A 23,506-nucleotide genomic window follows, 5' to 3' on the forward strand; every position below is an offset into this window, starting at 1 on the left:
TGTGTTATTATTTGTTCTTTTATGACTCAGACAGGCTGATCATCTGCCAGTGGTTGGGGATATTTCCAATAATTTAGACTTATTGTATGTGCCAACTGCAAGATTTCTCTCAAGAGAACCAGGAACTGATTGGTATTATACTTTGTAACCTGGCTCTAGAATTTATTTTTTACTTTGTTTTCTCCATTCTTTTTGCTTGTTTTTGTTTTCTAAGACAGGGTCACACTTTGTAGCCCTGACTGGCCTGGAGTTTACTATGTGAACTGAGTTGGCCTCAGACTCACAGAGGTCTGCCTCCTTGCCCCACTCTTATTTTTTAAAATTATATGCATACATGTGTATGTGTGTAAGTATGTGCATATAAGTGTGGGTGTCTCTAGAGGCCAGAAGCATCAGATCCTAGGGCTGGCGTTGCACCCCCTTATGGGTGCTATGAACCAACCTTGGGTCCTGGAAATGCAGTAAGTGCTCTTAAACCCTGAGCCATATCTCTAGCCTCCTATTTTTTTCCATTCCTATAAATATATTCTCTTGGTTGTCATAAACTATCATTTTAAATGATGAAGATAAATATGTGAAATTTATAATATAACCATATAGCAAACAGTTGGGGAAATTGGGATAAAGAAGAAAAAAAACACTGAAAAGGAGAGTTATTTATTTTTTGTGTGTTTTTTGCCTGCTTACATGTGTGTACACCATGTGCGTGTGAGGTGCCTGAGGAGGCCAGAAGTTGTCAGATTCCCTGGAACTGGAGTTATACGGGCTGTGCCCTCTGTGAGAGCAGTAGGCGCTCTCTATTCCCACTCCGCTCCCACCCCCTTTGTTTTGAGACAGGGTCTCAGAATGTAGCCCAAAGTAGCCTTGAACTCCCTGTAGTTGAGGCTAGCCTGGACAGTCTTCCTGTTTGAGTCTTCCAGGTGGTAGGACTATGGGCATTTGCTGATATGTCTACTTTTGAGAACTATCACAGCCAATTAGAAGTATTTTGATGAATCTCTACCAGACTTTTTCAATTTCTATTTTTCTGTACTGTAATAATAGTGAATTTTTATTTTAAGAAAAAACTTGCATTATTCACCTTTTATTTTTTTTCATGTTTTATGTCATTTGCTTATTGCTTGTGAAGTTAGTAGAAATGAAGGAGAAAAGGCCATTTAAGGGGAAATCTTATGTTTTTAGATTTGTAAAGAAATAATATTGTAAAAAAAAAGAAATAATATTGTTTTGTCGGCTACTTCAACCTTTGTAATATTAGTACCCATTAGCTGTACATTTAGAAATCACAAAAAAAAAAAAAAATTGCCAGGACTGGAGAGATGGCTCAGCGGTTAAGAGCACTGACTGTTCTTCCAGAGGTCCTGAGTTCAATTCCCAGCAACCACATGGTGGCTCAAAACCACCTTGAATGAGATGAGATCTGGTGCCCTCTGCTGGCATGCAGGCAGAAGACTGTATACACAATCAATAAATAAAATATTTTTAAAAAGTTGCCAAATTTTTAATGCTGCTTGGCAGCACATGGGAGATAGAGAAAAATCAGACATTAAAAATCAACCTCAAATATGTAAGTTTTGGATTGGTGCCTGGACTGCATGAGACCATCTCAAAAAGAAACAAGAAAAACCAAAGAAACAAGAAAGGGCCCGGTGGTGGTGGCACATGCCTTTAATCCCAGCATTTAGGAGGCAGAGGCAGAGGCAGGAGGATCTCTGAGTTAGAGACCAGCCTGGTCTACAAGAGCTAGTTCCAGGACAGCCTCCAAAGCCACAGAGGAAACCCTGTCTCGAAAAAACAAAATAAATAAGAAAGGGCAGTGGGGCATGGGGGTGGGGTAAATTTATCAACTACCAGGCACATTCTTTTTTTTTTTTTTTTTTTGGTTTTTCGAGACAGGGTTTCTCTGTATTGTTTTGGAGGCTGTCCTGGAACTAGCTCTGTAGACCAGGCTGGCCTCGAACTCATAGAGATCCGCCTGCCTCTGCCTCCCGAGTCCTGGGATTAAAGGCGTGCGCCACCAACACCCGGCCAGGCACATTCTAATGAGTGTGCTAAGGACTTTTTTCTTTTTTTTGAGGTGGTCTCTCTACATAGTCCAGGCTAACCTGGAACTCTCTAATCATAGAGATCCACTTGTTTCTGCTCCTGAGTGCTGGAATTAAAGTCATGTGCTGCCACCATGCCTGGCTGTGCTAAGGATTATGAAGGATCACCCATGTATGTTTGTTTGGAGAATCTTACTTTGTAACCTAGGCTGACCTTGAATTCCCACTCCTCAGCTTCGATGTACAGCTAATACAGGCTTGAGCTGTCCCAACTGCCTACATTTCCTTTATGCCTTCACCAGAAATCAACAAAGTATGCTGTTTGTCCATATTTCACAGTGAGGAAACTGAGTCTTGTTTGTTTACTCTTTATGTTTGTATGGTTGTGTGTGTGTGTGTGTGTGTGTGTATGCATGGAGGTCAAAGAACAACATTATTCTGGCATCTTAAGAACTCCTGTGTGCACTGGTGCACATACCTCATAGATACACATTAACAAAAATAACCTTTAAAAGAATCCCAAGTAGGCACACCTGCCTCCTAACGTCAACATACCTAGAGGTCTTTGTTCCTTCCTGATCCTTATTCCGGAGCCCTCTGCTTAGAGAAGGGGGACATACTAAGTAGAACTTGAGTTCATGGAAAGGACGTGCTTCCAAATGACCTCACTGTCACCTGACACATTACTTTCCAACTATATCTCTTGATTTTTAGAAGGACGGATGGATTCTTAGTCTTCAGTTTGAAACAAGACAACTGTAGATTCAGGCTTTTCTTTGAACCCATTAGAGATTTTTGTTTTGTTTAATTTTTACTATAAAGATAGTAAATATTGACTTATAGTTGGGAAGAATCACCAGTAGGAGTAGAATTACAAAATTGTGTTGAAAAATCTGGGCTTCCTTATCCTACAGTGTTTCTGTATCTGTAGTATATTGTCTGAAAACCTGACTGAGGTGTTGTTTGCAGGGACGAATTGATAAATGTGTAGTATTTTTCTTGTTTCTTGTCCCTCTGTTGGGCACTAAGGAGTTACTCATTGAAATCACAGGTGACTTTAGAGCATGTTGCTTGGGAAGATCAGGTTTTGACTGGGGCTCTAGGAAGTGACAGAGAAGCCGGAATCTACCTGAGCAGACAAGAGTAGAACAAGGAAAAGTATACTCTGAAGGTGACAGGGTACAAGATAGTAACTCTTACATCTCTGTTCCCCCGTACTGTCTCTTGACTGTCTGTGTTTCTAGTCCATCTTCAAACTCATATTCCTCCTGTTTCAACCTCCTGAGTTTTGGGATTGAGTGTGTACCACCATTGTAGGAGTGAACCCCACAAAGCTATCCGCCCAACAGGGCGGGGTCAAGGTAGAGATAAAAGGAAGTGAAAGGAAAAGGGGCTTCCCTTTTCTCCTGGAAGCCATCCATGCTTCTAACTCCTGGTCTGTGCGACTCTCTCTCTCTCTCTCTGGTAAATAAATATATTGTTTTCACTATATAGCATCGAATATCGTTATACACCACACTTGCCCAAAGAGATGTGATAGCATGGGATATATATGTATGATAAAGCTAAAGGTTCCTAAGCAATTACACATTAATAAAGCATACAATTTTATGTTAACATCTAATGAGTGAATAGTTGCTAATTCAAGGAAGGCCTTTATATCTTTTTTTTTTTTAAACTTATTTTATTTTGGCCGGGCAGTAGTGGTGCACGCCTTCAATCCCAGCACTCGGGAGGCAGAGGCAGGTGGATCTCTGTGAGTTCGAGGCCAGCCTGGTCTACAGAGTGAGTTCCAGGACGGCTTCTAAAACAATACAGAGAAACTCTGTCTCGAATAACCAAAAAACTTACTTTATTTTATGTGTTTGCGTGTTTTGCCTGAATGTATACTGTCCACCATGTGCATGCCTGGTGCTGGAGGTCAGGAGAAGGCCTAAGAACACCTAGAACTGGAGTTGCAGATTGGTGTGAGCCACCATGTGGATGCTAGGGCCTGAAAGAAGAGGTACTCTGTAGAGGCAGAAGGATAATATGTTCAAAGTATTCCTGAGCTACATAGCAGGTGTGAAACCAGCTTGAATTACGTGAGACCCTTTCTCAAAAACAACAATGAAAATGTTTCAAGACAGCAAATCTAGAATGTGAACCAGTTGTTATCTATATTATAGACAAAGGGCTATAATTGCTTTTCAGAAATGTAATAAAGAGCTGTGAAGTGGCCTTATAGAGTTCAAGTGATAGCCGTGCAATCATCAGAACTGAAGTTCATGTGCCCAGAACCCCTGTAAAGGTAGGTGCAGTAGTTCAAGTATAATCCAGCACTCATGGCTAAATGGGAGGTGGAGACAGGAGAATCCCTGGACCTAGCAGCCTGGTACATGCATCAGAGAACAAAAAGAGACCCTGTCTCAAGCAAGGTGAAAGGCGAGGACTGATTAATAGCTGGAACTCTCGCCAGGTGTTGGTGGCGCACGCCTTTTATCCCAGCACTCGGGAGGCAGAGGCAGGCGGATCTCTGTGAGTTCGAGACCAGCCTGGACTACCAAGGGAGTTCCAGGACAGCCTCCAAAGCCACAGAGAAACCCTGTCTCGGAAAAAACCAAACCAAACCAAAACAAAACAAAACAAATAGCTGGAACTCTCTTCTGACACATGTGCAGTGTGGTATCTGTGTCCTGACATACATGTGCTCAGACTCATATATACATGGACACATGTACATGCACATACGTAGGAAATGTAATATAAAACTAGCAAGTGCAGTAATGTGCTCAGACTCATATGTACATGGGCACATGTACATGCACATACGTAGGAAATGTAATATAAAACTAGCAAGTGCAGTAAAGAAAACTGGTATCTGTCCCATAATGCTTCTACCTTATATGGGTTCCAGGATCAAACTCAGGCCATTAGGCTTGCATGACCAGCACCTTTACCTGTTAGGCCATCTCAGTGCTGGTAGGTGCTTATGCTTGTAGAACAAGTGCTTTTACCCACTGAGCGATCTCACTTCCCCGGGAACTCATTCTAATATTCTCCCATAGTTTATATTTCATGGATGCCTTGCTTATTAGGGCCAAGAACCTGTTTCCATTGGAAAGAGTACTTCACCTGGGCCTGGGATGTAGCTTGGTTAGTAGCTGGAAGAGAGTTTCCAACATGTAGGATGTGCAGACTGAAGGGTCAGAAGTTCGGGGTCAGCCTGTGCTTTGTAGCAAGTCCAGGCCACTTAGGATATAGGATTGCTTGTCTCAAAAAAAAAAAAAAGAGAGAATTTTTCTGTGTTTTAGTTTTAGTTCTTATACTAATAGCATTAAATATACGTTTTTCCTCTTAACCCGAGTTCCTGGCTCTGCGGTATAGCAGGGCAGGAAATGAGATCAGCCCTTTTATCCTACTTGTCTGGTAAGTACCTAAACCTATGCCTTTTGCTCAAACCCTTCTGTATCCTTATTCTTCTAGATTACCCATATTTCTGTTCCTGAGTGCAGTAGAGTTTTGATTCACCATGGATAATCTGTCATCAGAAGAAATTCAGCTAAGGGCTCACCAGGTTACTGATGAGGTGAATGAGATTTTCATTTTAATTTTTTGTTACATTTTAATTGATTTAGGTTCTCTCTCTCTCTCTCTCTCTCTCTCTCTCTCTCTCTCTCTCTCTCTCTCTCTCTCTCTCTCTCTCTCTCTCTCTCACACACACACACACACACAGAGAGATTGAGATTGTGTGTGTGTCTCAAGCGAGTGGTAGTCAGAAATCACCTTGCAAGAGTCACTCTATTCCTCCATCATGTGGGTCCCAGGGATTGAACTCAGGTGACCATATTTGGTAGGAAGTACTTTTAACTCCTGAGACATTTTGCAGGCCCTTATTTCCATTTTCACAGTAGAAAAGTGAGAATTTTTTTAGAGATCATATTGGCTTCTTGATCCCTTTAAGATGGTTAGTATTTAACAGTTACTTGCGCCGGGCGTTGGTGGCGCACGCCTTTAATCCCAGCACTCGGGAGGCAGAGGCAGGTGGATCTCTGTGAGTTCGAGGCCATCCTGGTCTACAAAGCGAGTTCCAGGAAAGCCTCCAAAACAATACAGAGAAACCCTGCCTCGAAAAACGAAAACACACACACACACACACACACACACACACACACACACACACACACACACACAAAACAGTTACTTGCTATTCTGGAAGGAATTCTGAACTTATAATGGTTCCTTAAAATGTGTGTAATAGACATATTTCTGCCTACCTGTGTGAAATTCCATCTACCTAACCATCTGAAGCCTCTTAAGGAATGCCTAATAAGAAGAAAATCAAAGTGGAGTGATCTCCGTTTTTGCTTTCTTGTAAGGAAGGGGAGTTGTTGGCAAGTTTCAACAATAAAGTAGAATCATAAATATAGCCTGTGGTCAATTTGCTTCCTATATTTTTGGAATTCTGTAACTCTGTATTTCTTTCTAGTCTTTGGAAAGTACGAGGAGAATCCTGGGTTTAGCCATTGAGGTAAGAAATATTCAATGTTCACATATAGAAATTTATGGATGGGATATTAGCACTAGCTGTAATTGGTGTTATGTGAACCCAGCAGTTGCTGACCACTGTCCAGTGATGCACTGATAGCTCATATCTGTTTTTCTTTGAAAGTATTAGAATATGAATAGGGAAGATGAGCCGTAGGTTTGTGGCTTAGTTTCTTCAGGGTTAGTATGTGTGTTGATGTGAGATAGCTCGTTCCTGAGAACTTGGGTTTGTCATATGATTCTTGCCATTTGTCAGTATTTGCAAGTTTTGCTGTTGTTTTGGATTGTTTTCTTATACTTTCATCTTCCTCCTCCCCCTTTTAGACTCAGGATGCGGGAATCAAGACCATCACTATGCTGGATGAACAAGGGGGTGAGTTGAAGTCATTGAAGGAAGCTCTTAAGTTTGATTTACAATGTCAAAAATCCCTATGAAAATAGCCATTTACAAAATTCAGCCTTCTCTTAATAAGATAAAGGTAATATGCTTCTTCCTTTTCTTATTTAAATTATGGCATCACGGTCATCGCTGGATTGGGATGAGAGGAAACAGTGCTCAACTGTATATGAGTCTATGCTAGGCAAGCATGACTTATTGTGTACATTTGTCACATACACATTAAATATGATGTTCTTAGATCATTCTCAGATAGCAACTTGTAAAAGAGATCTAAATTGTGGTGAGTTAAGAAACATCCAATTGTTGGCCTTAATTAATCCCATCTAGCTTTCACTAGGGTAGTGACTAAATGCTAGAAATGCTGGGAACTGGGCTGGTTACAAGAGTGGTTTCTGAGCAACCCTCACATGCTGCTGGGCAACAACTCTTCCTACAGTGAAGCTCCAGGAGCCTTAAGATCAGCATTGTTTTCCTGGTACTGATAATCACTGGCAGGTGCTTGGTAGAATGGAGATTACAATTTACTGTTGGGTAACAATAGCATTTTCACTGGACATCTGTGAATGTAACACACCAAAACTTATTCTTAGAACAACTAAATCGCATAGAAGAAGGCATGGACCAAATAAATAAAGACATGAGAGAGGCAGAGAAGACTTTAACAGAGCTCAACAAGTGCTGTGGCCTTTGTGTCTGCCCTTGTAATAGGTAAGTTGATAAATCAAGACCTTTTAAAAATAAATCAGTACTTGAGAATATCCATGCCTACTCCTTACCCAGAAATAAAGTCAGAAGTAGCCGGGCGTTCGTGGTGCACGCCTTTAATCCCAGCACTCGGGAGGCAGAGGCAGGCGGATCTCTGTGAGTTCGAGGCCAGCCTGGTCTACAGAGCGAGTTCCAGGACAGCCTCCAAAGCCACAGAGAAACCCTGTCTCAAAAAACAAAAACAAACAAACAAACAAACAAAAAAGTCAGAAGTATAACTGAATAACTGGGTTAAATTGACCAAGTCTTGTAGCAAACCTCAATTTCAATCTGGGTACTAAAAGACCAGGAAATGTACATCCTGATGATGCAGAACATGTGGCATTTGTGTCTAGATGTTCAGGAGTAAAGAATGGAGTTCAAAAGACAGTGTGTTAGAGCTAGTTTTAGATGGTGTGATGTCTACTAAGGCTCGGGCACACATGGGCTAGATGATAACCTATAGAAGAGGTAGGACTTGAGTTGAGCTTTGTCACTAAAAGGATTTGGATGGATGTGGAGGAAAAGGTCTGGAGATGAAGCTAGGTGGGAGGTCTAGCACCAGAAAACAAACAAAAAACTAAAACACTGAAGGAAAGGGAATTTAACTGATCTGCATGATTCAGGTGAGAAATAGCCAATGAGTGTGAGTAGCTATAGAGGAACTTGGATGCCATAGTTAAGGAATTAATAAACTGGATTGGCATCATGACTGTGTACCAGGAAGCTAGTTAAAAACAATTCATTTTCTGGGTCTTTGAAGTTAGACTTTCTCAGTAACACTAGAGGATGAAATTATAAATCAATAGGGACGAGTTCACTTTAAATCTGTTGGCTGCATGGAGAGAATCAAGGAAGACTAATGATGGATAGTGTGTCCTACTTTTCATTTGTGTGATAGAACACCCTGACTTAGGGGAAAAAGGCGTTTTATTTGGGTTACAATTCCAGGTTATACTCTGTCGCCGAAAGGAAGCCAAGCAGGGACTTGAAGCAGCTGGTCACATCACATGCGAGAGCAGAGAGCAGAGGGTGCTGTGTGTGTGCTTGCTCTCACCTACTCTTCTCCCATCATCTTACTCTGTTTGGGCCTTCCGCCTAGGAAATGGTCACAGCCAAACCAGAGCTACATAGTTCCTCAGTTGAGGTTCTCAGTTGATTCTAAGTTGTGGCAAGCTGGCATTTAAAACGTCACAGGGCATCTCTAGTAAACGGAAAATGTTTTATAGTAAACTGTATGAGATTGTGTTTGACACAAAGGACTTCATTCGTTTTGTTTTCTTGAGACAGGATCTCACTGTGTAGTCCTGGCCTGGAACTCTCTATATAGACTAAGCTGGCTTTGAAGTCAGAGATCTGCCTGTCTCTGCCTCCTGAGTGCTAAGATTCAAGGTCACTCATTTTGTTTTAGTCCATTGTGAAAATTTCTATTCTCTTCTTACTCTTGGATGAGGCAAACTCCATGACTTTTGATTAATACTAGACATTCAGATAAGGTGAGGTTTGGACTGAGTCAATTAAACATTAATCTTTAGGAGCTCATCTTTGAACTCTTCGCTGAAATGACTGTCTGGGGTTAAGTTATAGAGCTTTATAAACAGTGCTTCTAGCTAGTTGTTCCAAGTAAGTATAATCCCAGTGTTTACCCTCCAATCAATTAAGTCCTCTACACTTACATATATTCAGGTAAGTATGCTTTTGTTTTTTGCTTTGTTTGTTTCTATTGTGAGTTATGGGGATTTACACTCAGGTCCTCATCTTACATAGCACAATCTTTTTTTTTTTTTTTAATAATTGTTTAACTATGTGAGATGTGTTGAGTTTGTTTCTTTTGTTTTTATTTTATTTTTTTTAAGATTTATTTATTTATTACATATACAGTGCTCTGCCTACATGCCAGAAGAGGACACCAGATTGAATTGTAGATGGTTGTGAGCCACCATGTGGTTGCTGGGAATTGAACTCAGGACCCCCGGAAGAGCAGTCAGTGCTCTTAGCCTCAGAGCCATCTCTCCAGCCCCCTACACAGCACAATCTTATACAGTATACTGTAAAACTGCTGAACATTTCCCCAGCTCTCAGACAAGTGTTTTTATGTTAGAATATTTTTCTGTTCAATTAAAGAAAAATTTTATGTTTATGAGTGTTTTGCCTGCATGTTTTCTGTGCACCAAGTGTATCTGGTACCTATAGAGGCCAGAAAAAGGCATCATCAGATCCCTGGAATTGGAGTCAGAGAAAATAATGAGCTGCCATGTGGGTTCTGGGAGTTGAATCCAGATCGCTGGAAGAGCAACCAGTGCCCTTAACCCCTGAGCCATCTTTCCAGTCCCTTGTGTGCAGTTTTGACTACATAAAAAAGTCAAGTTGCTTGTTGGTCAGCTTCTGGTTTTGTTTTTTTCATGAGCCTTTAGGATTTGACACTGTTCTTCCTAGCTTTAATATAAGCCCATTGACTTGTTTAGACCTTGGTTGACTCTCTAAAAGTTTATAGTTTAATAGCTGTGACTGAGGCTGGGGATGTAGCTCAGTTGGTATAGTGAGTGTTTGCCTAGCATGAATGAAAATCCTGTGTTTGAGTCCCATCCCTGCATAAAACTGGGAGTGGTAGTGTATGCCTGTAATTCTAGCATTCAGGGTCATCATCTTCCTAGGCTACATATTGTTCAAGGTCAACCTGAGCCCCATGAGACCATGTCTCCAAAACAACAACAGTAGCAACAAAAACTATGATGTGTCAACCAAGTTTATCAGATTGATTTAAACAAATAATTGTAGACTGTTAGTGTGATTGAAACTCTAGTCATGTTTTACAAACCCTGTCTCCCATGTTCCATGTACTGTCTTGGAAGAGTGTGGGAAGAGAAAGTAAATAAATTTCCTTGAACAAATAAAAAGACTCCGCTAGAGTCTAGAACAAGATTGACTCTTAAGTTGTAGGTTAATAAATGAAATAGCAATGAATTCTAAAAGGGTCAAAGATGAGAGAACATGGTGGTAGAGCAATGGGTGTATTGATTCTTTTTTTTCTCCGTGTGTCCCTGTCATATGTAGGTAAGCTTTTCTTGGACATGGGGAGAGAAGGTAGACTCTATATAGCCCTGAAGTAGGCTTTCACCATCAACACTGGTAGAACTCTGTCTCAGTGGAGAGGAAGCACCTCTAACAGATGGAAAGGGCAGCTGTTCCGTGAAGAGAGGGCAGAGTCCAGTTGAAAGATGTATAGGGGAGCTTTTCTTCTTCCTATGTCTTTACACCACTGACACCTTTGGCTGCCATTGTGTCATTTGTCCTGGGCCATCTCCATTACCTCCACTGTCTAGATCTTTCTGACCTTAGCTGCCAATCTGTTTCAGGCTCAGCATATAACCAGCCATAACATGAGACCCTCAGACACACACAGCATCTTAGGCCTTCTTGTTCTGAGTCACAGATTCATTCTAGCCATACTACTAGGCCAGTTGGTAACAACTTGGATTCATATATTCTTCCCTTCCTTCCTCCCCCACTCTCCTTTCTTTTCATCTCTCTTTTTCCCTCATTCACAATTGTTTGTCTACCATTCAGAAATCCATAATACTCTGGAAGATAAGAGTAATTTGTTGTTGTTTGTTTACTTTGTTTCATAACGGTGGGATTAGTAACTGCAACTGAGGCTATTGTCTTAGTATACTTTTTTTTGATCACTCTCAGCCTGGCATGTGTCAGGCAGGCACTCCACCACTAAGGAAGATTGAGGGAACTTCAGTACTGCCAGCAATAATAATAATGATGATGATGATTATGATGATGATGATGATAGAGGGAACTTAAGTACTGCCAGCTATTATAATAATAATAAGAAAAAGCAGCTTTAGAATTTTACTGAGGAATATTATCCTCTGGACACACTCAGGAAAAATTAAGTATGCAATGCCTTAAATTGTTTTCTTGTTTCTTTTTATCTAGTTTCTCAGATGGTGGTTGTTTCTTTGGAACCAGGCAGGCATTTGAATGCATCATGTGTTCAGAGCTCTAAATCTGCTCCTGCTCTGTTTGATTGACATTCACTGCTTCTCATTCTCTCACTTAATCTCTTCCTTTCTTGCTTACTAAAAATGAAGATCTAACACCAAAAGCCGGGCTCAGTAACTGATCAAAGGGATCTTTAAGATGCGGTCTTGAGGTGCAGACTGAGCTGCTAACCTGCTGTTCAAAGGTGATGCTTCAAATGGCTTTTCTGTGCATGTGCATGGGTTCTGCTGTGAGTGTGATGGAAACTGTCTTAAAAGTTGTGCCATGGCATGTAGTGTGAAGTGAATTTGTTCTTGATGGGTGCCATCAGGCAAAAGATGGACCTAACAAAAGGATCCTTGTTTGTTTTAACTCCCTTAGACTAATTACCAAAACTTAAGATTTTGCTAAGTAACATTAATATTAGCAAACTAAAAGCACTCCTGAAATTTCACAAGCTTTAAATGGTTGACCTTTGCAATCTGAGGCTACAGTGTAGTCTTTTAAAGATGGGGAACTCAGGCTGATTGCATCCCTCTGTTCATAGAAATTTAATCATCACCCTCTCCACTAGATGCTCTGGTACCTGGAGATTGCTTCTGGAAAGTATTGCTTCTCTGCATTTTTATTTCTCATGATTTAGGCCACTATCAAATTAAGGAATTAATTGTCATTCTAGTCATCATTAATTTAGGATAAAGTGAATTGTCTGTTTTAAAAGTGTCAGACATGGCCGGGCGGTGGTGGCGCACGCCTTTAATCCCAGCACTGGGGAGGCAGAGGCAGGCGAATCTCTGTGAGTTCGAGGCCAGGCTGGACCGACAGCCTCCAAAACAATACAGAGAAACCCTGTCTCATAAAAACCAAAAAAAAAAAAAAAAAAAAAAAAAAAAAGTGTCAGACATGGTGACCCACACCAATCCCAGCACTGAGGAAGCAGAAGCAGGTGGATCTCTGAGTTCAAGGACAGCCTGGTATACAGAGTCAGGTCTAGGACAGTCAGAGCTATTTTAAAACAAAACAAAAGAACAAGAAAGAAAGAGAGAGAGAATTTAAATGTTCAAATTGATTAATAGAACTAACTAATCCCCCACCGTGCCCAGCAAACTTTTAGTTTGAAAAAACCTAGAATTGTTTTTTGTTTTTAATGGAGGAAAAGCAAATTCTGAAATGACAGTGCCCCGTTTTGTAATAGGCACCAGTATGACCAAGTATTATTTATCAGTTGCTAGTCTAATTTGGAAATAATCCATGTTTTTCCTTCTTGACATCTTGTGTATTTTTTTTTTTTTTTGGTTTTTCGAGACAGGGTTTCTCTGTTTTTAAGAGACTGTCCTGAAACTTGCTCTGTAGACCAGGCTGGCCTCGAACTCACAGAGATCCACCTGCCTCTGCTGGGATTAAAGGTGTGCGCCACCAACACCGGCAACATTTTGTGTATTCTTAAAAGAAATTTAAAAATAAATGTACTGCAAATTTCTGCCATCAAAACAGATAGGGATTTGGGGACTTTTTGTTCAGTTGGTAGTGTGCTTGACTAACTTTTGAAAAGCCCTGGGTTGGATCCCCAGTACCGAATAACCAGGATGCACACTTTAAGTACAGCACTAGGGAAGCAGAGGCAGGAGGAATTCAAGACCATTTTTGGGTACATAATGAATTTGAGGCTAGCTTGGGCTACATGAAACCAGGTCTCAAACAAACAAAAAACCCACAAACGTGGATTTGATGGTGCATGCTTTTAATCCCAGCACTCTAGAAGCAGAGCCAGGCTAATCTCTTGAGTTTGAGGCTATCCTGATATACAAAACAAATTTTAGGACAGTTAGGGCTACACAGAGAAGCTCTGTCTTCAAAAACAAAAGCAAAATACAAACCAAAACAATGAAGCCTCATCCAGAACTACCCTATTTCAAACAAAAGGGGAAAAAGATGGGTCCAACTGTTATCTTCTTGGGATTATTTCAACCTACACATCAATCTCTGTGATTCCTCCAGTGAATCTTTATGTATTCTAGAACACCTTTCCTAAGGATCCCCTCCCCACCAGTATCCATTAACTTTTCTTTTCTGAAAAAGGCTATAGGCTTAAAGGCTTAAATACCAATTTTCAGTTTGCCACTTGCAAACTTTGCTTGTCTTAGCAAAGATTTGGTAGTATTTGGACCATTTAAAAATGATTAAATGATTGGGCTTTTTTAGTGCACGCTTTTAATCCCAGCACTCAGGAGGCAGAGATGGGGATCTCTGTGAGCACGAGACCAGCCTGGTCTACAGAGTGAGTTCCAGGTCAAGCTCCAAGCTCCAAAGCTATAGAGAAACCCTGTCTCAAAAAAAAAAAAAAGAAAGAAAGAAATGCTGTCTTGAAAAATAAAAAGATTAAATGGCTTTCATTTCAGCACTTGAGAGACAGGCAGATATGAGTCAAGGCCAACCTGGTCTACATAGCCAGTGCCAGAACAACCAAAGCTGCATAGTTTGACCCTGTCTCCAAAAAACCAAATAAAATGATTAAATGTTAGTGATAGCCTAGTTCTAGCCAGGAATTGTAGAGTCTTATTCATGGTATTAAGCATGATAATTTTAACTCCCCTTTCCTGCTTTTTGGTTTGCCTATATCCCTAACATTTATACAGGGCGAAGAACTTTGAGTCAGGAAAGAACTATAAGGCAACATGGGGAGATAGTGGAGACAACTCACCTAGCAATGTAGTATCTAAGCAACCAGGCCGGATAACAAATGGTCAGCCTCAACAGACCACAGGAGCAGCCAGCGGTGGATACATCAAACGGTATGCTAGCTCTTCCTCCTATTTCTACACCTCCTAATGAATGTCTCATTTTAAACACTGGCTGTAGCTACACATAATCTGACAATCTCCCTCCCTTCCCTACTCTTTTCTTTCATTCCAAAGGTTTCATGGTTGCTTGGAAAGAAAATCATGGCAGCAGACATAGGATGAAGGTGTTTTACTTGTTGGCAGACAACAAGCAGTGGGGCGGGGGTACAAGAAAAGGCGGAGCAAGATATACCCCCATGGAGCTGCTGTCAAACCCCAAGCCCTACCTTCTACCTCCTCTTAGGAATGCCGTAGTGCCGGTGTTCTGAATTATATGACATGATGGAAGAAATAGGGTCCCTCTGGAATGTAATTAGGCTCTGAGGCAGCAGGGAGGTCTAGCCTCAATGACTGAACCTCAAACTGCCGTGCAGAAGTATATTTGTTGTTATACCAAAGTTATTTTTGGGGGGGGGTAAAACAAATTCTTCATATGAAAGCCCCTAAAGTCGTAAAAACTATAAAGCTCCTTCAGTAAAGCAACTCTATATAGGTAGCAAAAACAATCACTGTTTTCTACGATGATTTCTTTAAGATCTAAGTACTTACAGACAAAACAAAAACAAAAAACAAAAACAAAAACCCTTTCATTCTGATTACCCTAGATACCCTTTGTTAGATTTTTCTACTCCACCGTAGTTTTCCAATCTACTTTAAAGTAGTAGTTGTTTAGATTTAGTTGTGCATAGATTGATTTGAAGGTTTATTAAACCCAGATTGAGGGCTGATAAGATGGCTCAGCAGTAAAGGAGCTTGCTGCCAAACCTGCTGTCCTGAGTTCAATTTCTAGTTCCCATATAGTAAAAAGAGAAAACTGACTCCTATAGCTTATCCTTGATATCATACATGTGCTGTGACATGTACACATGCATGTGCACAAACACACTGCTAAGTAAGTAAATGTAAAAGTTAAAAACAAAACAAAATGTACTGATTCAGCTGGTCTTGGAGTCTGAGGAAGGAGGATTTCCTTATCCCAGGAGCTATAAGGCTAGTCAAGGTAGCATGAAGACTATCTGGGGCAGGGAACAATCTGCTTTCCTGGTAATCCTAGCACTTGGAAGGCTGAGGCAGGATGATTGCCAAATTCAGGAACAGACTGGGAAACAGAGATTTCTAGGTCATCCTCGTCTATATAGTGAGATTCTGACTGAGGAAGAAATTTTTTCCCCCAAGAAAGGGTTTCTCTGTATTGTTTTAGAGGCTGTCCTGGCACTCACTCTGTAGTCCAGGCTGGCCTCGAACTTACAGAGATCCTCCTGCCTCTGCCTCCTGAGTGCTGGGATTAATGGTGTGTGCCATCAACACCCAGCGGAAGAAAATTAAAAAAAAAAAAAAAAAATTGCTCAGATTTACTCACAGTTCCTGATTGGACAGATTTGGAATAGAGTGTGAAAATTAATTACCATAAAAAGGTATCTCAGTGATGCTGGAAAACACTCTGAATCACTGTCCCAGAGTTGTGTGTTGATCATCTTCTATTCAGCTCTGATATTTTCCTGATCAGCCTTTGCTGTTTATTTCTTTTGAGACAAGGTATGTGTAGTAGCCCAAGCTGGCCTCCAATTTGTGTTGATCTTCCTGCCTTAGCTTTCTGAGCACTAGGATTACAGGTATGAACCACCATGCTTGGCTTCAAAAAAACCAAAAAACCAGCAGCAACAACAAAAAAAACCCTTTTATACATGTATGTGTGAACATGAATGCACATGTATACCATAGCATGTCTGTGGAGGACAACATTGTGAATTTGGTTCTCATTCTACCTTTACATGGGTTCCAGGAATTGAGACCAAGTCGTGAGGTTTGTGCAGCAGGAACTTTTACCTGCTGAGCTGTCTTGCTTTCCTGTCTTCCTTTTCTCTTCTCCCCCTTCCTTTGTTCCTTTCTTTCACTGTAGACTGTTCTCCAAAGTAGTAGCCAACCTTTCATCACGGGTCGAGCATCATTTTCATTACTTATTTTTATAAATAATAAGTAATTCCAGATTTAGTCCATCGTAACTCAACAAAAATTTCTGATTTAACTCTCTGTCTGTGATAGTATAACAAACGATGCCAGAGAAGATGAGATGGAGGAGAACCTGACTCAAGTGGGCAGTATCCTAGGCAATCTAAAGAACATGGCTCTGGACATGGGCAATGAGATCGATGCTCAGAACCAGCAAATACAGAGGATCACAGAAAAGGTAAAAAAAAAGGAAGAAGAAGAATGTAAGACCACAAGAAATGAGGTAGCCAATCCAGTGCATCTGTGCTGGGTACTTTGGGAGAAAGGGGGATAAATGCTATCTACTCAGAACAGTGTTGATGGGGTAACAACTCCAACATTTTAAAAACAAAAGGTCAGTCTTCCTATTTTGCTCATGGCAGATGGTTTGTTGTGAAGACAAGGGCTTAGAATGAAGTGTAACTTCGAACTCTCCATGTCTAAGAATTTGTTGTGTAGAGCTGCTGAGGTGGCTCAGCAAGTCAAGGTGCCTGCCTGCCACCAGGTCTAACAGCCTGGTTTTGTTCCCCCGGACCCACAGGAAGGACAGTTTATAGATATAATAAAGAAATAGACAAATGAATAAATAAATGTAATTTTAAAAGAAATTTAAGCATGTACTGAGTAGTCAGGTGGTGGTAGTACACATTTTTAATCCCAGCACTTGGGAGGCAGAGGCAGGTGGAGGCCAGCCTGCTTTACAAAGCACAGCCAGGGTTGTTACACAGAGAAATCTTGCCTTGGGAAAAAAAAAGAACAAAGAAGCAAGCAGAGAGAGAGAGAGAGAGAGAGGGAGGGAGGGAGGGAGGGAGGGAGGGAGGGAGGGAGGGAGGGACGGACGGACGGACAGACAGACAGACAGACAGACAGACAGACAGACAGACAGACAGACACTGAGTAAGCTGGGCGTAATAATCCCAGAACTGGGGAGTCAGAGGCAGACAGATCTCTGAGTTCAAGGCCACCCTGGTCAACATACAGAATCTCAGGACAGCCAGTGCCACACAGAGCAACCCTGTCTCAGAAAAACAACAACAAAGCAATGTACTGAATAGGTCCTACTCTGACTTTTTTGTGTGCTTTTTTTGTTTCATCCCTGAATGCGTGTTAGCTTTTTCTTTTTTCTTTTTTTTTCATTGATAGCCTAGTAAAGCTGAAGCTTCATTTCAGGAGTCAGTAGCAAAAATCAGTCCTGTAGACTTGTTCTTGTGGAGTATATATTAAAAATAAATGTCTATGTCTCCAGAGTAAAAAAAAAAAAAAAAAAAAAGAGTCTAGCTAGGTGATGGTGGCACATGCCTTTAATCCCAGCACTCGGGAGGCAAGTGCTTTTAATCACTGAGCCATCTCTCCAGTTACCCATAACTTATTGTTTCATTTTTGTTTTCTGAGATAGGGCTTCTTTGTGTAACCTTTGTTGTCCTGGAACTAGCTCTGTAGACCAGGCTGATCTTAAACTCACAGAGATCTGCCTAGGCATGTTCCACCACGCTGCACTTACTGCTCTGACAGAGGCCCTGGGTTTATTCCCAGCAACTATATCGGGTGGCTCACAACTGTCCACAGCTCCAACTTTAAGGAGTTGATACCCTCTGGCCTCTTCCAGCAGTTGCACTGGTACCACTTACAGGATACACCATTAATGGTGGTTTCTAAGATGCTGTACTCTGGGTTTAGGATATAGATTACACTTCATTTTAATTTAGATGCTTCTGTGGGTGGCACTACATCTGTTCCAAAAATCTTTGGCAAGGTTATTTCAGTCTTTTGCTCCAAACGAGACTCCTGTTCAGAGCACATTCTTGCCATACTTTATTGCCTCAAAAATGAGCTGGACATGGTGTTGTATGCCTGTAATTTTAGCCTCCCTAGAGGGATGGGAAAGTCCTAGCTCAAGACAGCCCAAGTAATAATATCCAGTCTCAAAAATAACTAGAGGTGGCTCAGTTGGGGTGCATGCTTGTAAGCTTGAGGACTTACATTTGGGTTCCCAGGCACGATGGAGGCGGTGACTTGGGCCGCACTTGTTACTCTTCTAGAGGACCTGGGATGGATTCCCAGTACCCACATGGTGTACCTCTTCAGTTCCAGGGGACCCAAAGCCTTCTTTGTGCCTTCTACAGGCACACGGTGACATATATGCAGGTGAAATACCCATACACATTAAATTAACTAAAATTTTTTTGCTTTTTTGTTGTACTGGGGATTGAACATAGGGCCTCATGTATGGTAGACAAGTACTCTCCTACTGAACTATGTCCTCACCCTCTTTTGTTGTTATTTTGAGACAGTTTGATCGTAACCCAGGTTGTTGTTAAACTTACTGCTATTCTCATAGTCTCTTGAGTGCAAAGAGTATAGACATATGGCCATATCTTTGTCCCAAGTATATAAAACTCTGTCTGTGTGTGTGTGTGTGTGTGTGTGTGTGTGTGTGTGTTTGTGTTTGAATGTAGGTTCATAGAATTGTAGGCCAGGGTGGCCTTGAACTCGAAGATGTCCGCCTGCCTCTGCTTCCCAAGTGCTGGCATTAAAGGCGTGCATCATTATTGCCTGGCTTAAACTTGAGACAGCACTTCATGTAGTGTACGCTAGCCTCAGACTTACCATGTAGTTAAGGAAGACCTTGAATTTCTGGTCCTCTTGCCTTTACTCTCCAAATGCTGGTATTACAAGTATGTGGCATAAATGCCCAGTTTTATGCAGTGCTGTGGAATTGAACCCAGGGCCCTATGCGTGCTAGGCAGACACTCTGCCAACTGAGCTACACCCTCTTCCACTCAATTCAATTTGTGTTAAAGTGTCATGTTTTTGTGCACAAATAAGATTTTTCTTTTTCTTTTTTCTTCCAGGCTGACACCAACAAGGATCGGATTGACATTGCCAATACAAGAGCAAAGAAACTTATTGATAGCTAAAGCCACTGCTGTGCTTCTTTACCAGTTACTCAGTTCTCTAGCTTCTTCCAAGTCATTACCTGTTGAGAGTTTGAAAGTTTGTGAAAGAAGGGCCAGAGGAGGAATGCCTCCCTGCTTCTTATTTTCTCTCCTTTGGGGGTAGGCTCCTGTTCACACTTCACAGCCTCTCTCAGTTCACACTCTTAGGCTGCCTTCCGTACATCACACATAGTCTGTCATCCTCTTCTCTTAGCTTCTTTTGCATTCAAGATTTGGAAGCATTGCCAAAGAGCCATGAAGAAGGCATCTGTTTAAGTAGCTTTTGTTGTTGGTTGGTTGGTTTGGTTTTGGTTTTGTTGTAAAGAGTAGAGGAAGGAACAAGAAGTGAAGTTGTTAACTCATTAAAGAAACTATAGATCAAAAACAAAACAACAGGCTAATGCCTGAGGTGGGAGCTTTTACTCATGCATTTTGATTTACATCACTATTTTGCAGCTTCTACTCTAAAGGAAAATACTGTGGGTTTTCTTAAAGTGAGCCTCACTTTTGGATTTGTAGTGATTTGTGTATGTACATAGGTTCTGGGATACCATTTCATATTGCACATGCAGGAACACTGTATAAATGAGTGCCTTTTATCCTCATATTATGAGTCATATCATGGTCCCATTGTAGGCCTATTAACCTTGTGAAGTTGTTATTAGTCTTTTAAAGATGTACATATATATGTGAAATATGAGACTTCCTCACTAAAGCAGGGCTTCAAAATTTTGGGGAAAGTTCGACAGTGTATCATGTGAATTCAGATTTACCTCAAAAACTAAGAATTACGTTTAGATATGAAAAAGAAAACTCGTTTTAATCTCAGGTAGAAAAATAGATTGTTTTGAGTTTTGTAGTTTTAGACATTTAAAAAGTTATAATTTGTTACTAAAAGTTGTTTGGGAAATTATGCTTTTGAATTAATTATTGATGACTGCACTGCCATGCATGCATACAGATCATGTTTATGTAGATCCTGAAGTTCTAGGAAAGCTGAGTTAGCATTTGCCACCTTTGTTTAAAATTAGCATCTGTATACTTCAGAGCTACCAAAGTAAATAACCATTGCCTGATTCTTACAATTAAATTTTGTAACTGGTGGTATTGTTCTTTCAAATAGGTAACATGTTTCTGACTTATTTGTGGGGGCAATCATTTTATCACCTTTTGTTAACAAATTGAATAAAGCAAATGTCCATAATCAAGCACTCTAATAGAAAACTGCAATCAGCTCTTTTCCAATTTTTATTACAAATGTTTACAGGAGTTTCTGTGGTTTGTCATAAGTCTGTTTTAGTCATTACTTGTCTTAGTCATTGAACTTAAATATACTGAGTATTTTTCATTCACTAAAGACGACACGACTAGCACAGAAATATCCAAAGGGTGAAGAAGACAGTATTTAAATAAAACAAAAAAAAAGAAATGCTCCATATCAGAATGGATGGTTTGTCAGGTGAAGGTTTTGATATACAGTGTTCTGCCTACACACCAGAAGAGGGCACCCGATTGAATTGTAGATGGTAGTAAGCCACCATGTGGTTGCTGGGAATTGAACTCAGGACCTCTGGAAAAACAGTCAGTGCTCTTAACCTCTGAGTCATCTCTCTCCAGCCCCATAAAAGTGCTTTTCTTAAAAGCATTTAAAAATGTTACATATTGATCTGACTAAAGGAACAGTGTAGTTGGTTAGAGCATGCACCAAAGCGCCCAAGTTGTGAGTTTCTCCTTTGCTCTTGTTGGCTGGTATGAGTGTGTGCCTATTTTTCTGTGCCTTGGTTTCCTTACCCGTAAATGAGAATTCATTATTCCTACTTCATAAACTAATTCACAGAACGGTAATGCCTAGAAATCTCTTAGAGTAGTCAGGGCATGGAGGCCACACTGGCAATCCCAACATTGGGAAACTTGAGACAGAATCAGCCTACACAATGAATTGCGAGCCAGCTTAAGCTACATTAAGTAAAAAATACCCACCTCCCAAGACAAACAAACAAAAACTCAGATGTAAATGTAATAAACGATAGCTATTTTCTCTAGAATGGAGGGAGTTCTTGGTCAAAGATCTATGAATTTGGTGAAAGACAACATAGTCCTTTTCTCCAGAGAAAAAGGCATAGAAACAGGTGGCAAGTACCTTTCTTTGCCTGCTGCTATCCTTTCCAGTATTCTTGAGAAATGACAGCAAGTAGTTAACACAAACAAGTCATTTGCCATTTGGGTTCATTTTTTGGTTAATTTTCTAGTATTGTGACCTTGAACACATTTTTTTTTTTTTTTTGAGACAGAGTTGCTCTGTGTAGCCCTGGCAATCCTGGAACTTGATCTGTAGACCAAGCTGACCTCAGACTCACAGATCTGCTTGCCTCTTCCTCCCCAGTGCTGGGATTAAAGGCCGTGTGCCACCACAGTGAGGCCTAACTTTATTTTTTTAAACTGAGTCTCACCATGTAACCCTAAAATTTCATCTTAGTTTGAGTCTTAACTTATATAGCTTACACCCATTTCATTCTTTCTTCAGTTTTAATTTATCCTTTATTCACACTCCAACTCTTTGTTTCTTTGTTTCTCTATGAAACAGTTCTGGCTGTCCTGGAACTCACTCTGTAGACCAGGCTGGCCTTGAACTCCCAGGGATCCACCTGCCTCTGCCTCCCAAGTGCTGGGATTAAAGGTGCTCACTTCAACTCTTGATCTTTCCGTATCACATGTGGATTCTGACTCCCATTAACCTAAACATCTACATTCTAGATATCCTATAATGAACATTTAAAATAAAATAAATTTTTTTTCGGGGGGGGGGGAGCATGGGCTTTTTGAGACAGGGTTTCTCTGTGTAGCTTTGAAGCCTGTCCTGGAACTCCCTTTGTAGACCAGGCTGGCCTCAAACTCACAGAGATCCACCTGCTGCTGCCTCCTGAGTGCTGGAATTAAGGGCATCACCACCACTGCTCTGCCTAAAATTTAGCTTTTTAGGGCTGGGGTTATTAAATCCCTCAATTCATGCCTAGTATTCAAAAATACCTAGGTTCAATACTGTACCAGCTTGTAAGCCAGGTGTGGTGGTATGTTCCTCTAATCTCAGTACTAGGTAGGAGGATTAGGAGTTCAGGGTCATCCTCAGCTATACAGTGAATTTTAGGACAATCTGGGATATGTAAAAGCATATTCAAAACCACAGAAGAGCCAATGATATGGCTCAGCAGGGAAAAACACTTGTTGCCAAGACTGACAACCCAAGTCTGATCTCCAGGACCTTCATGGTGAAAAAAGAAAGCCAACTCATAAAAGTTGTCCTCTGACTTCCAAATGTGGCGCTGTGGTATATGCAAGCCTGTGTACATGTACACATAAATGAAGTAAAAAATTAAAAGTTATTTGAATGCTGGTTTCCTAGATGATCTCATTAAAATTCCTACTTATCCTGATTAGGTTTCTATTCTGACTTGTACTTCTCATATTGATGTTCAGGTCACTTATCCTGAAATCTTTGTGTTTTTTGCCTCTTAATGTTGTGCTAGCTCTCAGCCTTCTATTTCTGTATAATTTACTCAGTTGTACTTTCAGGCTTTATAGTAAGATAAATGGCTTGTTTCATTGAGTTCCTGCTGTGTCACTTTTATGTATCTTCTCACTATAATACATACTTGAGAAGTGAGAAGTAGTTCTCACTTCTACATTTACAGATGAGAGTAAATTGCCCAGAAAGCTATTAAGTAACAAACTTTGGATCCTTAAATCCTCTGAGGACAGAGCCCATGATCTTACTCCATCCATATACCGACTCCAAACCAAATTAAAACTTAAGGTTTATTGGGTAGGTTTGTTTTGTTTTTAAAGATTTTATGTATGAATGTTAGGCCTGAATGTGTTTATGTGCAGCATTTGTCTGGTGCCCACAGAGACCAGAAGAGTGCTGGATCCCCTGGAACTGGAGTTACAGATGGTTGTGAATCACCGTGTAGGGATAGTAACTAAACTTGGGTCCTTTGCATAAACAAGTTACTTTTAATCTCTGAGCTCTCTCTC

General features: G+C 40.7%; 1 protein-coding gene across 3 annotated transcripts in view; it reads left to right on the plus strand.

The window, feature by feature from the left end:
• Positions 1-20,682, plus strand: part of Snap23 (synaptosome associated protein 23) — a 29,194-nt gene extending 8,512 nt beyond the window's left edge. Inside the window, exons 2-10 of one of the 3 annotated variants that reach the window (XM_040746106.1) lie at positions 4,239-4,335; positions 5,511-5,613; positions 6,514-6,555; positions 6,897-6,945; positions 7,563-7,680; positions 11,665-11,697; positions 14,346-14,501; positions 16,593-16,737; positions 19,391-20,682. In XM_040746106.1, coding sequence (XP_040602040.1) covers positions 5,557-5,613; positions 6,514-6,555; positions 6,897-6,945; positions 7,563-7,680; positions 11,665-11,697; positions 14,346-14,501; positions 16,593-16,737; positions 19,391-19,456 — 666 coding nt within the window. In that variant the 5' untranslated portion in view covers positions 4,239-4,335; positions 5,511-5,556 and the 3' untranslated portion in view covers positions 19,457-20,682. The remainder of the gene's footprint in view (positions 1-4,238; positions 4,336-5,510; positions 5,614-6,513; positions 6,556-6,896; positions 6,946-7,562; positions 7,681-11,664; positions 11,698-14,345; positions 14,502-16,592; positions 16,738-19,390) is intronic. The other 2 variants (XM_040746107.1, XM_040746108.1) reach the window with 2 other exon arrangements.
• The last annotated feature ends 2,824 nt before the right edge of the window (positions 20,683-23,506 follow it).

The sequence above is a fragment of the Mesocricetus auratus genome, unplaced genomic scaffold (genome assembly GCF_017639785.1).
Source record: "Mesocricetus auratus isolate SY011 unplaced genomic scaffold, BCM_Maur_2.0 Super-Scaffold_100004, whole genome shotgun sequence".
Classification (NCBI taxonomy): Eukaryota; Metazoa; Chordata; class Mammalia; order Rodentia; family Cricetidae; genus Mesocricetus; species Mesocricetus auratus.